General features: G+C 47.1%; 1 protein-coding gene across 1 annotated transcript in view; it reads left to right on the top strand.

Moving 5' to 3' along the window:
• Positions 1-4,528, top strand: part of SPPL3 (signal peptide peptidase like 3) — a 99,929-nt gene extending 95,401 nt beyond the window's left edge. Inside the window, exons 8-11 of the mRNA XM_070475413.1 lie at positions 303-466; positions 1,199-1,398; positions 2,578-2,687; positions 3,378-4,528. Of these exons, the coding sequence (XP_070331514.1) occupies positions 303-466; positions 1,199-1,398; positions 2,578-2,687; positions 3,378-3,449 (546 nt within the window). The 3' untranslated portion in view covers positions 3,450-4,528. The remainder of the gene's footprint in view (positions 1-302; positions 467-1,198; positions 1,399-2,577; positions 2,688-3,377) is intronic.
• The last annotated feature ends 13,328 nt before the right edge of the window (positions 4,529-17,856 follow it).

Here is a 17,856-nt window from a genome sequence, read left to right as displayed (position 1 = left end):
CAGGTGACTCTTAGGTGAGGAGGGAGCACAAGTCTCTCTACTCTGGAGAGAAGCAAGGCTCTCAACCCTGGAGCATGGCCAGCTCAGCTCTCAGGGCTCCCTCTCTGGGTGTGGGCTCCCTCTCTGGGTGTGGAGAGAAGAAATCTACAGCACACACAAGAGCAGAGATCTCTCCTCGAAGCGTGCAGTCTGAAAAGCCTGATGCTGCGGTTCTGAGACTCCACTCTCAGGAACAAAGAGGGCTGGTGCTGAGATCGGGGTGCCTCCAGTTCCCTCTGGTAAAGGTGACTCTCTCCTGGCAGGTGTTTTTCTCTGCCTACATCTTTAATAGCAACGTCATGGTGAAGGTGGCCACACAGCCAGCTGACAATCCCCTTGACGTCCTGTCCCGGAAGCTTCACCTGGGGCCCAACGTTGGACGCGACGTCCCGCGCCTGTCTCTGCCTGGAAAACTGGTCTTCCCCAGGTAGGACTGGTGGCCTCGTCTCTGGAGGGTGAGGACCCCGCCCTCCTCTGCCCCTCCGGTCCCCCTTTGTCGTCGTCGTCATCAGCATTCTGATGCTGGACCAGGAAAGGATTGTGAATCATCTCCACCTTACAGATGACAGAACAGGAGTACTGACAACTTTCAGAGATGGGTCATTAAGTGATGTGGGTGCAGCTTGTTAATAATTGATTAATGTTATCAAACAGCCATACGTTACTGCTGTACTGCAGTTTAAAGTTGGCTAGAGGGAATTAACAGGAGGATCTGGGTCTTTTTTTTACTTTTCCAACATTTGTAAAAATGTGTTAATGCTAAAATTACAGAGTCCCTGGAACTATAATCTTGGAAAAATTAATGTGCTGCTTTCATCTCCCATGTCTGGTAGTAGTCGGGTGCTTACTGGAAATCTCAGCAGTGAATGTGTGACACATGGTGAGTTGACATCTCTAGAGGCGGCAGCACTACACGGACGCTTTAGCAGCTGCTTAGGTGGTGTTGTCCCAAAGCGCTGGCTGCTGCAGACCCTTCTTCCAGTACTCTAGTGGCGTTCAGTCTCCACACTCCTCTAACAGCCAGTGCTGTTAGACCAGGAGCGATTGCCATCAGCCATCAGATGAATTCTTTGGCTTCTTAAAAAGCGAACAGACCTTGAGCAGGAGGAGGAGTGGGGAGGTAGAGGGCAAACCCCTGACATGTGACCCTGCATTCCAGCTCCACGGGCAGCCACTTCTCTATGTTGGGCATCGGAGACATCGTGATGCCTGGACTCCTCTTGTGCTTCGTCCTGCGTTACGACAACTACAAGAAGCAAGCCAATGGTGACTCCTGCGGTGCCTCCGGACCCGCCAACATCTCCGGGCGCATGCAGAAGGTTTCCTACTTTCACTGCACCCTCATCGGATACTTTGTAGGTAAGAGAACCGGGGAGGCTGCATGCGATCCCCTCCCTGACTGTCCTCCAAGCGCTGGAGTTAACCCAGATCTTGCAGCTACAGATGCTGGAGGAAGAAGAGCAGTCACTCAAGTTGTTATCAACAACCACAGAGGGGAAAGCAACACCTGACCCCAAGGTTAGGCCAGCAGCTTCGTTCCCTGTCCGATAATAGTATGTTTGAGGGACATTGTAGGAGAAATGTGGTCAGGCCTCAGACTAAGAACACCTGCCCCACGGTGATGGAGCAGTGTGTGTGCTTAATTACATCTTTAGCGTGAGTTTAATGGATGTCATGTTTATTTCCTGTGCTCCTTGACAGATATTTCCCTTCATCTGCTCTAACATTTCCGTCACCTCTGACCCGGACTCTCCCTTGGCTAGTGTTTCTCTAGCCAGCTGTTTCGGCTGGACCGGGAGAGACGGTTGTGTGTCTGCCCTGCATGAGCTGCGAGAGCGATGGAGAGGAGCACCTTGCTCACCTTGGTGCCTCCTGCTGAGGGAGCACTGCACAGTTCCATGGCGCTTGCCTAGGCTTGCGCTCATTTCCACGCCAGCGGCTCCCAGTGGGCCAGGGCCACTGCCCTGAGGCTCAGAGATGTGCACGGTCACACGGCTGTCACAAGCAGCAGGGTTAGAACTTGAACCCAGGTCTTTTGCCTCCAACTCTGTCGTCACCCAGCTTCCCAGTGGCACTAGTAGTAAAGAGCCCACCTGCCAATTCAGGAGACATTAGAGATGCAGGTTCCATCCCGAGTTGGGAAGATCTCCTGGAGGAGGACATGGCAACCCACTCCAGTATTCTTGCCTGGAGAACCAAAGAGTCAGACACAACTGATGCAACTTAGCATGTCCACACGCCTGTCGTCATCATATATGTTGGAGACAGGGAGACCAGGCACGCTGGGGGCTGAAGTGAGGCCTGGAACCAGGGACTTGGCCACTTACAGGTCCTGGGAATTCTTAGTTTTTAAAAAGCTGTGCTGCTCCCTGTTTCTTTCCCTGCTCAAGCTAGGCATGTTACTCCCTACCACTGGAGGGAGTGTCACATTAGAGCTAAACAGTCTCAGGACTGTGCGGCGAAGCCATCAGGTAACAGAGGTTCTCTTCCCTCGGGCTGGCCGCTCGGAGTTACTCACCAGCGTTTCTCTCCCCGCAGGTCTGCTCACTGCGACTGTGGCGTCTCGAATTCACCGAGCAGCCCAGCCTGCCCTTCTCTATTTGGTGCCATTTACCTTATTGCCACTCCTCACGATGGCCTATTTAAAGGTGAGAGAGGCAGTTATAAGCCAGTGAAAGCAATAATATGGCATTGACCCTGGACTTGGCTAGGTATTCCCCTTGCTTCAGACCCTAAGCTCTTGATCTTGGGATCTTTGTGTGTGGGAGGGGTGGATTTCGTTTTTGCTAACCTACTATTAGCAACCTCTTCCGGATTGTTAACAGCCATTGGCTGAAAATACTAATGAGTTAGACCCCTCACCACCTAGTCACGGATTACCCTAAAACCCTGCCGCAGAGACTTCTGTTTCTCTTAAAAGCAGCATGCTGTTGCCACCTAATAGCTCTTTTAGTACTCTGCATTAAAGTTTGGAAATAAGAAATATAAAACCTGAGGGCCTTATCTGATTTACAAGGTTTATACTACCACCCACATTTTACAGACAAGGAAGCAGACACAGAGGTTAATATGAGCCTGGATCATTTGACTCACAAGTGGTTGAACTGCCCCCAGGACAGAGTCAGAGCCCTTTCCTGCTGTGAGGGGCAGGGACGGCCAAGAGCCCTTCTAGCGAGTTCTTCAAAGAACTGGGAGGTTACTTTTCAATGAATAAAATGTGAATGTTCTTTGATTCTGCACAGAAGCAATCTGCTCTGAGGTCAGAAGTCAGGAATGGCTTGTACATAGATAGGTGTGCCTCAGTCTGAAACATGTGGCTAAAGTTCTGTCTTTCCCAGGGTGACCTACGGCGAATGTGGTCTGAGCCATTCCACTCCAAGTCCAGCAGCTCCCGATTCCTGGAAGTATGATGGATCACAGCGGGCAATCAGAATGGCCTCTCAGTCCTTCTCTGTCAACGTGTGGTTTGTTTCCTCTTAGAGCTGGCCTGGTACTCGGAGATGCACCTGTGTAAGGACTGCCGTGTGCCCAGATTTTGCATTTTTGGGAGCGAGGTGCTGGAGCCTGCGTGGTTCCTTCTCTTCCTGCCGCCGGAGAGGTGGAGCCCCTCCTGGAGTGACAGGTCCTCCCCCATCCCCCAGCGCTCCTCCCTCCCCCGTTTTTATGGATCTGCACCAGACTGTTACCTGTGGGGGACGGAGATGTGACTGTTGAAACTGACAACGGCAAGGAGTCGTTCTGTACCTTTGAACACTAAAAGGATGAAAACCTTAGCAAACTGGTTTCTTCAGTGAACCCTCAAGAACTTTGGGACCAGTTTCCTATGGGGGACTCAGTTTCAGAGAACTGAGACAGAAGCTCTTCTGTCGTTATATTCTTCTTTCCTTTTTTTGGATTTATTAAATATTTTCTGTGGTGTGAAGTGACTTATTAAATCCACAGACATTGAGTGACTTCTTACAACATACACATAAGAATTTGTTGTAATGAGTTCATGTCCACCCAGACGTCGTGTTGGCAGTGAACGAGGGCACGGTTTTTATACGTACATACACACCCACATGCACATAGATATATATGAATAAACAGAAATTAAAACCCGCTAAGCTCATGCTGTGTAGCAGACAGGGGCTTGCTGTAATTTCTAGCATGTAGAGCAGTTCACGCTGGCTTCCTTGTATACAGACAAGCTGCTGTCTCTCCCTCCACAACTGAACGTGCAGTTAAAAACCAGTATAGTATTTGTACTGATAGACTCATGGACTGTAGGGGACTGTCATTTGGTTTTGATCAGTGTAGCAAATTAGGGATGAAAAGTTAAAACTTTTTGACCCGTTGTTTTGTTTTGTTTTGTTTTTTTACAGGCTTCTTCCTCGCAGGGTTTTCAGTAGTTTCTTCTTGAACCGATGCATGTATTATAGCAGCAGGTGTCTCTGTGCTTTCTGATCATAGTAATGTACTACTTGTAAATACATTTTTCTATTTTCTATTTTTTTTTTTTGTATTTTTTTTTTTTTTTTGGCCTTTTGTTTCATTGGTGTGCTGTATTTTCCATGCCCTCACTCCTTTAAGAAAAAAAAAGGAAAAAAGCAACACGAGCCTGTCCTTGCTGTTGTGATTACAGTCTTGGTTTCCCTGTGGTGACAGCTGGGTACTGGGGACAAATGTCAGGCGCGCCCCCCCAGAGTCAGGCCCTCCGTTGCAGGAATCGCAGCCCGAGCTTGGGGCTGTGGCCTCGACTGGGGGGCCAGCGTCCAGGCGGTGATTAGTGTGAGTGGCGTCCGCGGACTGATGGGGGAATGGCCTGTCATCTGGATCGAGAGAAGCCGGGGATGGGCCTGTACAGCTGAGAGCACGGGCTGGAGTGGGGCCCCATGGCCGGAGGTCACGGGGTTGTGGCGTTCACAGCGGGCGGTGCACGTGGCCATGTGCATGGTGCTCCATGTCTTCAGGCCCCACTGAACGCTGTTTGGTTCTATTGTTTTGTTGGTTTTTTGTTGTTTTTAATAAGTGCCTCCTTTCTAGCCTTTGTTACCTCACCTTCACTTTTGGGTGTTGGTACCAAGTGGAGTTCCCATCACCACCTACCTACTCGGCCCATCCAGGAGACCTGCGGTGTTTCCTGCAGCTGTGGTTCATCGTGCACACGTCCCAGGACAGAGGCTTCCACTGTCCACACAGCTCCCAGCAGCCTCTGGGTTCAGCGGAGACCGGGGGTACACTGTGTGACCCCTGCTGAGGAGCCGGCCCTCTTCCTTAAGCCCTCAAGGATGCTGGTGGCAAACCAGGGGGCGGGGCGAGAGGTGGTGGGGGACTCTTCCACAGTGACCCTGATGAAGGACAAGTGCCGACCATAGTCAAAAATAACCTCCTGGCAATTGGTCATTTTCATTTTTCTGACTTCATTACGAAACTAAATTCCAGACAGAAGGTAAATTTCTGTCATCACTCCTGTGCAGGTTTAATGGCTGGGATACCCATACAGGACTCCTGAATATAATCCGGATTCCAGCTGTAGTCTGCAGAGCATTTGAAACTTTGACAGAGTGACCACAAATGTTTCTTTTGTTTTAAATTAAGCCCAGGAGCCACGCCAGAATGTGCCCAGTTCTGGAGGTGGTGTGGTCTTCTGACAGGGAAAGGTGCGGGGCGGGGTGCAGTTAAAGTGCATGCTTCCAGTTTCTCCTTCCAGCCTCCCTCTCAGCCTTGCTTGATACACTTACATCCTGGTCTTTTCCTGGTTTCTCAAATATTATTTGAGTTTCAGAGTTTTCTGTCTAAGAAGTCTCTTGCATTAATTAGGCAAGGGATGTTGGCAAAGTTCCATCGTGGACTGCCCCCCTCACCCCCAGTCTGGGGATCTTTTTTGTGCAACGAGTCTGTATGTTGGAACTCCCACTAACTCGCAGTCACTTTCTTCTTTCTAATTTGAGCTAATGGGGACATGACAGCAGTTTTATCCAAAGCCTAGCACGTCCCATTACTATTATTACCACTTAGGCTTTTTCTGAATAAGACAGCTACACAGTTCCCTGTGTAGGAGCAGTTCAAACGGGAGACTCTGCAGGGGTGCAGCAGGCTACTGTGTGAACTGCCTTTGTAGCATGCCAGCACCGGCCTTGGTTAAGCAGGTAAGTTGTGTTACCGGCAAGAAAAACAAAAGGACTAGTTGTCTGTGAGGGTGGAGGGAAGGGAGCTCTGTTTCGCTGATAAAGTGTTAAAAATAGAATCCGCTGTGCCTGTGTAGCATGCTCACGGCACCGCCAGCCAGATCCAGCGTCGTTCACAGATGTTGTTTTGTAACGTCTGACGTGTCACAGCCTCGGAATGTAGCAGTGTGGTGCATACGTGAATGTCAGCTGTGCGGTTCTCCTCCACAGAGGCCGGCCTGACAGGCAGGCTGAGACCAGCCTGCTCGGCTCCTGGTCCTCCAGTGCGTAGGGGCCCGGACAGCCTCCTTCCTTCACTCAGTCCCATTGCTTTGGCAGTTCCCAGCGATGGAATCACTTCAGGAACCAGGGCTCCTAACACCAGCGCCAACCTGCCACAGAAGTTTGTACTGAAGAGCTGTGACTCTAGAATCAGAACCCGGGCCCTCCCCTCTTCTCGGAGGGATAAGCCAGGTAAGAGACTTTCTTGTTTTTGTTTTAATCCAGAAACTCCATTCCCACGCAGTTTACACACTGCGTTCCACTTGTGAGGTCTTGACTTCTCCAGGCTCGGAATCCAGCCTCTGGTGTGTGGCGCCCTCCCAGGACTGTGTCAGCCATGACTGTTTCCTCCCCAACCTTTTCCTCGGAATTCAAAGCCCTTTGCCTCCGTTTGAGGAATTTCAGTTACGTTTCAGTTTCAGCTGTCAGTCACTAGGTGCTCCTTGAACAGAACCAGACACCTGATGCCACTCTCGTGGTCTAAGGCCAGCCTTGCTTCAGCGAGCACCTGGCGTGTGAGGCAGGTGGGTGGTGGGCATCCCCCCCGTGAGGTGGGTCTGCAGCCATAGCTCTCTGTGCGCGACTGTGGGCCTGGCCAGGAACGCTGATCCACAAGGCTGGGCGTGCCGACCAGGAGGAGGTTGGAAGCAGGGTGGGGAGTGCTCCTCTGTCCTGATGGACACAGGCCAGCCCTGGGCCAAGGGTCTCCCTGCCCGCGGATCGCGGGCAGCGCCTCGTGCCCTGCTATGGAGATCTCACTCCGTGCGGCGCTCTTCAGCGGTGACCCTTGGCTGTGCAGTGGCGCTCTTAGATACCGGAGTTAGTGGAGATGGAGGTGGAGGACTCCGGCTGAGAGATGGGCTCTGCCTGGTCACTTTAAGATCCAGGAAGTGTGCCCCCTGTTGGGTAGAACCTGTGAAGCCTGCTGCTGGTTCCCAGATGAACAGAGGCTCTGAGGGTCCTTAGATGCGGGGGTGGGGTGCCTGGGCTTCCTCCAGTGCCCACTGGACCCCAGGAAGACAGAGTTCGGAGGCTGAGGGGAGTGAGGAGGTCTGCCAGGCAGTGTGCGCAGACTTCTGTCTTGTGAGGAGTGAGAGGCAGGAAATGAGTGTCTAGAGGACAAAGGCAGAGGGCAGCACGGGGTGGAGGGCCCCCCGGCCGGCATTTCAGCCCCGGGGTTCCGGGGTCCTCGCCCCCGGCAGGTTACGCGTCAGCCTTCCAAGGAGAGCTCACTGGATCCTCCCGGGCGCGGCGAGCTTGTGCACTGACTTGCGGCAGCTGAACCTTTTCTGTCGGAGGCAGTGGAGTTTTGCAGACTTTGGGTCAGCGTTGTGGCTTGTTTTCAGTTTTCTCCCCCCGAGTGTAGGGTAGCTGTGCCCAGCCGTGCAGGCTCACAGGGGAGGGCAGGAACCTGGCTTCAGCAGAGGGGATGGAGGACTCGGTCGTACGGGAGGAGCGGCCCTGGCCTCTGAGCTGATGGCGCGTTTGCATGCGCGTTCCGGGTCTGCGTCGTTCCGTGTCACCTGCTAGGTCTCCCTGCCTCTCTCTGTCCTTCACTGAGCTCTCCTGCCAACAGGCCTTCCCGGGAGAGCTGACCCGGGCTCGTGGGGTGGGAAGAACAGACAGAACTTGGTGCCACGGTGGGGGCTAGGTGACGACTCTGGCTTCTGACCTGAAAACAATTAATTGCCACAACTAAGATCAGGAAAAGATAGGGAGTCCTGCTGTAGTCAGTAGAGTAACTAAAGCTCAGAAGATGGGGATGAAAGCATGTTGTTATTGTTCAGTCAGTTGCGTCCGACTCTCTGCGACCTGATGAACTGAAGCCCGCCAGGCTTCCCTGTCCCTCACCATGTCCCGGAGTTTCCTCAGACTCATGTCCATTGAGTTGGTGATGCATCCTCTGCCGCCCTCTTCTCCTGTTGCCTCCAGTCTTTCCCAGCATCAGGATGAAAGCATAGAAATGGTATTTAAAGCCTTGAGGGATGTATTCATACAAACTGCAGTTAGCAGTGACAGGTCAGAGAATCGCTCCCACAAGATTGTGTGTGTCAAGGCACCTGGCAGCACGTGGCCCTCACGGCCACACAGGGCCTTCCTCGATGACAGAGCTCTTCGGAGCCTTAGTTTCTCAGTCCGGAGTGGGAATAAAGGGGCTTTATTTGAAGTATCGCAAGAATATTAGGCACCATTCAGGTTTACTGAGTTTTTCGTGTACTCCACAGACAATTTGCCAGTCTTCACGGAGTTAAAATACAATTTTAAAAAATCAGATTTAAACAGACACATTTCCATTATTCAGATGACCACAGCTTCTGTAATACTTCCAGCTCATCACTGAGGAAGCTGGTTGCCCTTCCCCTGTTGAGGGGTGAAAGCCCCTCCTTCCTCGTCTAGGCTTTCGGATCTCAGTGGCAGCTGGATCGACAGCAGGGCCGCTGCTGTGAACCTAGGCCAGTCCAGGGTCTTGAGGAGAGGTGCCCCACATCCGCGTGTCCTGGGGTGTCTGGACGCATGTCCACCTCCACAGCTCCTCCGAGGAAGGGCCCAGGGGCCACCCTGGTCAGGTGTGAGGAGCAGCAGGAGGGAGCCCTTCCGTAAGAGGTCACCTCAGGCCTTAATTGTCTCGCAGCCCCGTCTGAGCTGACTGCTCACAGCAGAAGCAGGAAGTGCCCTCACGAGAGGACCCAGGGGGCCAGCGAGGGGTCCTGGGCTTGTCCTGGCAGGAACTCAACTGGGGGCTGGTCTGCCGAACAGATCCTTCACACTGTGGGGCTTAAAGCCAAGCATATAAGCATATCGGCCTCTGACCAGGTTCTGCAAACAAACCAATATTGACATATTTTTGCCCAGAGTTGACATTTTTATTTTTCTATCCTTTTGATTAGCTTTTTCATAATTAATGCTGTCTCTGCCCTCTTACTTCGTTGTACTTTACAGATCTCTCTGTTTTGAGGAAAAAGGTAACTGTTCTACTGTAAAGCTCCTGGTCAGTCATCGTGGGCCTTAAATCTGAAAGCTTTTCTTAAACACCCTTTGTAACAGAAGACTCGATGGACCAAACTCCCAGCCTGTTTGCAAATAGAGCAGTGTTATCATAAGCCTCTTGGCGCAAGTCAGTCCACAGATGGGAAAAAAGAGACCAGGCTGGGTGGAGGTTGCCGTCTTCTCTTTCAATACTCATTTTTATTGGTGTGAAGGTGCTTCACAGTGTTGTTAGTTTCTGCTGTACGGCAAAGTGAATCCGTCATACGTGCACATGTCCATGTATCCGTTCTTTCTGGGCTTTCCTTCCGACTCAGGTCACTGCAGAACACTGAGCAGAGTTCCCTGTGCTATACAGTAAGTTCCAGTTCGTTGTCTGTTTTAGACATAGTAGTGTTTATAGGTCAGTCGTAATTGGCCAGTTCATCCGCCTCTCCTTCCCCCTTGATAACTTGTTTGTTCTCTACACCTGTGGCTCTTTCTGCTTTGCCAGTAAGTTCATTTGTACCGTTTTTCTAGATTCCACATATAAGCAGTGTTAATCTTACTTTCTGACTTACTTCCCTCTGTATGACACTCTCTAGGTCCAGCCAGAGCGCTGCAGATGGCGCTATTTCGTTCCTTTTTATGGCTGAGTGATGTGTTGTACCACATCTTTATCCATTCGTCTCTCAGTGGACACCTAGGTTGCGTCCAGGTCTTGTCTATTGTCAATAGTGCTGTAGTGTACACCGAGGTGCGTGCATCCTTTCAGATGATGGTTTTCTCCAGATAATATCCCCAGGATGTGATTACTGGGTCATACAGTAGTTCTGGGTTTAGTTTCCTAAGGAACCTCCAGACAGTTCTCCATAGTGCCTGTACCAATTTCCCTTTCCCACCCATAGTGTAGGAGGCTTCCCTTTTCTCCTCACCCTCTCCAGCATTTTATTGTTTGTAGACTTTTGATGATGGCCATTCTGACTGGTGTGAGGTGATAGCCTCGTTATAGTTTTGATTTGCATTTCTGTAAGAATTAGTAACGTTGAGCATCTTTTTGTGTCTTTTGGCCCCTCTAAATGTCATCTTTGGAGAAATGTCTATTTAGATCTTCTGCCTATTTTTGAATTTTTTTTTATATTGAGCTGCACAAGCTTTTTGTATATTTTGGAATTACACCCTTGTCAGGTGCTTTGTTTGCAAATAATTTTCTCCCATTTGAGGGCTGTCTTTGTTTAGGATTTTAGTTGCTGTGCAAAAGCTTTTAAGTTTAATTAGGTCCTTTTTGTTTTTATTTTCATTGCTTTTGGCAGTAGATCGAAAAAAATTTTGGCTGTAATTTATGTCAGAGTATATTTTCCTGTTTTCCTCTAAAAGTTTTATAGTATCTGACCTTACATGTAGGTCTTTAATCCATTTTATTTTTGTGTATGGTGTTAGGAAGTGTTCTAATTTCATTGTTTCACTCGTAGCTGCCCAGTTTTCCCAGCACCACTATTGAATAGACTGTCTTTTCTCAAGAAGTCCACTCTTAATAAAAGATGTCAACAAAGCATTTGGAGGAGTCTCTATCCTCTAGGTTAAGGTGGGGAAATGGGGGCATACAGGGTATCATTGATGAAACAGATTGATTAACTAGTAGAATGACCCTGTTATCCCAAAGGTTCTCGCCTTTGTCCCCAGCCCTGCCCAGCACATCTCTTGATAATTTGACTGTGGACACAGCTTAGCAGCTTGGGGTTGGATGTGAAGCAAGGAGAAAGACCATAGCCATGAGCCAGAGAGCCCCGAGGCGTCAGACGGGGGTCAGATCAGACACGGGGACGTTTGATGTTGAGACGAGAGCCACATACCGACATCAGTGACAGCACCCAGGGGTCCCCAGTTTGACGGAGGACTCACCTGAGATCAGCACCTGGTAAGTGGCCTAGGGAACTGTCAACACAGGTCTGTGACCTTAACCACTGTCCTCCCTCCCCTCACAGCCCCCACCCTCAGGAAATAGAAGTCATTACACGCTCTGCTGGCTCAGGGGCCTACTCCTTGCTCACAAACGTTTTCAGTCCGACCACTGCCCATAGGAATCAAGGACTGTTACAGCCACCTCTGTCATCTTCCCAAACCCAAATCCAGTGTGTATTCCACACTGTAGGCCAGAGTGGTGGTCAGTCATCTCAGACTTGTAGTAAAATCTCACGATAGTGTAGGCAGGGCAGATTTTATTACCCATGTTATAACAGACAAGGAGGTTCATGGTCAGCTAATTTGCCCCAGATCTTCCTGCCTCCAGAGCCTGAGCTCATTATCAGAAGGTAGTCACACCCGCGTTTTATTTGACTTAAAGTTTCTGTAAACAGGGAAGGACTGTGCCAACAACTTCCTACTGGAAGTGGGGGAACCACTGACCCTCTGAGGCAGGGAGGAGCCGGGGTCTGGTTGCCTGAGCCTCCTGCTGGCGCAGCTGCTGCCCACAGGGGTGTGCAGGCCTACCTCCCTGCCCGGAAGGCTCACTAAGCTGGGACACTCGCTGCCCCACAGGGACCAGAACATGTGCCTCCTGGCACGCCACAACCAGACTTCAGGGTTCCTCATTGCTGTCATTAAAACAGCAAACCGTAAAGTTAATGAAAACGACTGTCAGCTGCTGTTCCGATCACCAGTAGTGGTGGGCTGTAATTCAGACCAATCCTGCTAAAAGTAAGATGAAATGCCAAAAATACCTTTTGAAAAGCAATGGAGAGGCTTCTGCTGCTGCTAATGATGAGAGAACAACTCCTGTTTCATCCAACCCTGCCACAAATGACAGCTATAAATTCTCAACAAAATGCAGAAACAACCTTAAGGCAGGGTAGGACAACCAAACTCAGGAGAAGCGAGGGGAGCTGACGGTTGGAAGTGAATGGCACCGAGTGAGTGCCCACTTCTGGCTTTTTGCCTGAAGACAGGCCCCAGGGGGCACTATGTGGGGTAGTTAAAACTCTGGCTTCACAGCCCCACAGCCTGTGTACAAACTCTGCCCGACACTATCATCTGTAAATACACACCCACAGAGCAGACACCAAGCAGCCGGCTAAAAGAACTAAAGGGAAGTTCTCACAGGAGAGCCAGAGTGTGAAGTCTGAGTTCAGCCCAGTTGACTGCCTGCTTTAAAAGTACTCTTCAGGGGAGGGAGGTGGCAGCGTGAGGTTCAGGAGGGGACATGTATGCACACACCTATGGCTGATTGCTGTTGAAAAGATATATAGAAATAGAGTTTCTACAGTGTATTATTAACAATAGCCAGGCTGTAATTCAGAATCACTGTGCATATGAAAAGAGAAAGATCCATACTCCAGGGAAAAGGCTATTAATGGAAACTGACTTTGAGATGACCCAGATGTTAACATTAACACTCAAGAGTTTTGTTTTTTTTTTTGTTTGTTTTTTGTTTTTATTTAGCTGCACTAGGTCTTAGTTGCGACACATGAACTTAGCTGCAGCATGTGGGATCCAGTTCCCCATCCAGGGATCAAACCCCGGCCCCTGGCATTGGGAGCGCAGCGTCTTAGCCACTGGGCCACCAGGGAAGTCCCTGCTCAGGAGTTTTAAATCAACTATTACTGTTCATTTGCCGCAACATGGACAGACCTAGAGGTTATCATACGGAGTAAAGTAGCCAGAGAAAGATGAATATCATGTCACTTATGGGGGAATCTTAACAAAAGGGTACAAATGAACTTAACGTACAAAACAGAAAGAGTCACAGATACAGAAAACAAACTTACGGTTACCAGGGTTAGGGGAGGGATAAATTGGGAGATTGGGATTGACATAGACACGCTGCTGCTGCTGCTAAGTCGCTTCAGCGTTGTCTGACTCTGTGCGACCCCATGGACAGCAGCCCACCAGGCTCCTCTGTCTACAGGATTCTCCAGGTAAGGACACTGCAGTGGGCTGCCATTTCCTTCTCCCCACACACACACTGCTGTATATAAAATAGATAGTAAGGACCTACTGTTACAGCACAGGGAACTCAGTACTCTGTGATGACCTATAGGGGAAGGAAACTTCTTAAAAAGTGGACATAATGTGTAAGTGATTCACTGTGCTGTACAGCGGAAAGTAATACGACCTGGTAAAACAACTGTACTCCAATAAAAACATTTTAATGGGAGAAAAGAGATTGTAAACATCTAACATCAGTCTAAAGTGAGCGTGTTAATTGCTCAGATGTGTCCAACTCTTTGCTACCCTTTGGACTATAGCCTGCTAGGCTCCTCTGTCCTTGGGATTCTCCAAGCAAGAATACTGGAGTGAGTTGCCATTCCCTTCTCTAGGGGATCTTCCCAGGTTTCTTGCACTGCAGGCAGATTCTTTACCAACTGAGCCACCAGGGAAGCCCAGCATCAGTCCTAACATACATACAATTGTAGTCCCAAGATTTGAAGAGAATTGGGGCTTTTTTTTTTTAAAGATGAATGACTGAATTCTCCCAAATTGGGGGTACTTCAAGAATCACAGCAAACCACAGGTAGGATAAATATAAAGAAACCCATACCCAGAGACTTCATAATCAAACTTAATGATTATAGAATCTAAAAATTGAAAATCTTGAAAACAAGATAGAAATGGCATATGAGGAAACAAGGTTTCAATTATAAGAAATATCCTGCAATTTTGTGACTATACTAAAAAAAAACAACCTACTGAATTGTATACTTTTAAAGGGTGAATTATAAGAGAATTATATCTAAACTTACCCAAAAAGGCCCCCTCCGTCTCACTCTTCTGGGTCACTCATACTGGGGAGGAGTTGTATCAAAGGGCTGTGATGTGAAATCTTGGAGCGGATCCTCCTACCCAAGTCAGACCTTCAAACACAGCCCTGGCCAATATTTTCACTGTAATCTCACACGAAACCACAAGCCAGGATCGCCAAGCCAATTCTGGATTCCTGACTCACGGAAACTGTGGAAGACAAGAAGCATTTACTGCATTAAGTCACTGAGCTATGGGGTAGTTATGGAGAAATACATAATAAAAAACTGGCAATAGTAAATGTGTGGATTAAATATAAAAAAGGCTTTTCTCAATTTCTTTAATGCATATAACTGAGCAAAAATTTCTGACATCGTCTGGTAGACACCGTATGTGTTGTATAAAGAAGAAATACCTATGACTTGCATAAAATGTGTACCCTTCCCCATACAGTACCTTATGCGCCTGTCTCTCTGGCTGTTCCTGAGTTAATCTACCTGTAACAACCTGTGTCCATTGATGGTGCAAGAATTTAAAAATATGATACACAGTGGAATACTACTCAGATTTTAAAAAAAAAAAAGTGATTTCTGCCATCTGTGACAGATGAATGGACCTCGAAGGGAACACACAATAGATCACCTATGACCACTAAACCAGACCTTGCTGGATGGTTGAGATTTATTAGTGCCAGCAGATCTTGACTCTTCAGGCAGATGGATAAAGTGCAGGCTGAGGAATATCCTCGTGTGTTCACAGGTTCAGGAAAACTTGTCTGATTATCATGTAAGTCTGGGGGTGAGCATTTCTTCCCAATGCTGATACATCACACTGATCTTATCAAGTATCATATTAAATGAGATGCTGAAGAAATTAGCCTCTAACAATCTTGAGATCCTCCCCTTTGTTATCTTCCAATTGTTTTATTTCCCTCTGTCCTAACTACTTAAGTAGAAATAATTGTTTTTATGGAAGATAGAGATAATAATAGGCAGCATCAGGCAAAAGAAGATGTGAGGTTCATAATATAAAGAAATGTATGACAGCTATCACACAAGGTTGGAAGAGAGAAACATCAACATTCTTGTATTACCTATGAGGTAATATATTATTTGAAAATAAACTGTGATAAAGAGGCATACTGTAAATCCTAGAGAAAAAAAGCCAGCCAGTGGAGACAAAATGGAATCATAAAAATAATCCGAAAGAAGAAACAAGGCAAACAGGAAACAATGCAGGAGGGTGGATATATAACGAAACATAAATATTCACATTGAACTATTTACATTTTAACACTCCAATTAAAAGGCAGAAATTCTCAGATGGGATTTTAAAAGCAAGGTTCAATTATATGCTACTTTTGAGAAACCAACTTTGAGCATAAAGACATAAAGATTAAAAGGGTGGAAAAACATTATCATGCTAACACCAATCATTAGAAAGATGGGAGTGGCTATATTAATATGAAAATAGATTTCAGGACAAGGAATATTATTGAGACTAAAGCAGATCCCTCCATAATAATAAACTGGTTCATTTATCTGAAGTACATAATAATCCTAAATGTTTATGTAGCTAATAGTAAAGCTTCAAAATATTTGAAGCAGAAACTGATACAAATAAGAAAAATAGTCTAACCCACAAGTATGGTTGAAATTTCAATATCCCTCCCTCACTAATCCATAGGCCAAGTAGATAGAAAATGAGGAAGGACATAGATTTAATGCAAACTCCTTGACCTAATTAACATTTATAGAACATTCCACCCAGCAATAGCAGGATACATATTCCTTCCAAGTGCATGAAGAACATTTACCAGGATACACCATAGTCTGAGGAGTAAGATAATGAGAAAGTACTGAAACAATATGAAGTATGTCCTCCACAACAAAACTAAAAATAGAGAAAATCCTCAAATATTTGTAAGCTAAATAATGCACTTCTAATTCCCAGGTGGCGCTAGTGGTAAAGAACCCACCTGCCAATGCGGCAGACATAGGAGATGGGGATTCGATCCCTGGGTCAGGAAGATCCCTTGGAGGAGGGCATGGCAACCCACTCCAGTGTTCTTGCTGGAGAATCCATGGACAGAGGAGCTTGGTGGGCCCCAGTCCATAGGATAACAAAGAGTTGGACATGACAGAAGCGACTTAGCACGAATAACTCCTGGATTAAAATGGAATCACAGAAGTTAGAAGAAAATATTTTGAATGGAAAGAAAAACATGACATGTCAAACTTGCGGGATACTACAAAAGCAGTGCTTATAGAGCATTTACATAGGTGTGTGTCTCGGTATGTATATTTTATAGATTTTTTTTTTCTTTTGGCAATCCAGCTTGTGGGAATCTTAGTTCCCCAACCAGGGATCAAACCCCAGCCACAGCAGTGAAAGTGCCAAGTCTTAATCAGTAGACTATCAGGGAAGTCCCTGCGAGGGACAAATTTCTTGAAAGATTAAAACTACCAAAGCTCAATGAGAGGAAATAGATAACCTGAAAAACCCTATATCTATTAAACTAAATTTCTAATTAGAAACCTTCCTACAGAAAAACTCCAGGTCCAAACATCTTCAATTGTGAATTCTAACGAATATTTAAAAGACGTATCAATTCCGTCCATGGGGGTCACAAAGAGTCGGACACGACCGAGTGACTAAACTGATTATCAATTCTAAACAAATTCTTCCAGAAAGTTAAACAGAAGGAAATACTTTCTCTATTAGGGAAGCATTTACCTGATAACAAAACCAGACAGATGCTGCCAGATCAGAAAACTACAGATCAGTATCCTTTATGAACCCAGACATACAAATCCTTAACAAAATTTTGGCAAACTGAATCCAACATATAAAAAGGATAATGTATCATGACCAAGTGTGGTTTATTCAACAAATGCAGGTTCGGCTTACCATTAATTATTCAGGGATTTCCTGGTGGTCCAGTGGTTAAGAATCTGCCTTGCAAAACAGGGGACACAGGTTTAACCTTGGTCTGGGAAGATCACACGTGGTGCGGAGCAACTAAGATGGTTCTCCATGACTAATGAGCCTGTGGTCTCGACCCAGCACACCACATGCTGTGGCAACTGACCCCAGTGCCCTGGAGCCCATGTTGTGAGCCCACGCTCCACAACAGGGGAAGACCAGCATGCCACATTTTTTTTTTAATTTATTCATATCAACAGACAAGAAAAATTCCAGACACCCAAAAGGCATTTAACGAAACCCAACATCCATTCATTTTAAACACTTTCGGCAAACTAGCAATAGAAAGGAACTTCCTTGATTGATAACAGCACCTACAAAAAATGAGTTATGCTTTATACCTATACTATTGATACTATGTAGAAAATAGATAATTAATGAGAACCTACTGTATACCACAGGGGAACTCTATTCAGTACTCTGCAGTGATCTAAAAGGGAAGAAATCCAAAAGGGGAATATATGTGTACCTACAGCTGATTAATTTTGCTATAGAGTGGAAACTAACAATACTGTAAAGCAACAATGCTCCAGTAAAAATTAATTTGAAATACAAGAGTCATACTAAATGTTGAAGGAAATCAACAGAAAATAGGGATCTGAGAAATAAAATGATATCCAGGAATTCATGTTTCTGGATGTGCACAGATAAGTTTTTCTCATGATTTCCGCTAGCATTGCTTTAAATCAATCAGCTATAT

The sequence above is a fragment of the Odocoileus virginianus genome, chromosome 12 (genome assembly GCF_023699985.2).
Source record: "Odocoileus virginianus isolate 20LAN1187 ecotype Illinois chromosome 12, Ovbor_1.2, whole genome shotgun sequence".
Classification (NCBI taxonomy): Eukaryota; Metazoa; Chordata; class Mammalia; order Artiodactyla; family Cervidae; genus Odocoileus; species Odocoileus virginianus.
Note: the sequence above shows the minus strand (reverse complement) of the source record. Positions and strands in the feature narration are given on the sequence as shown.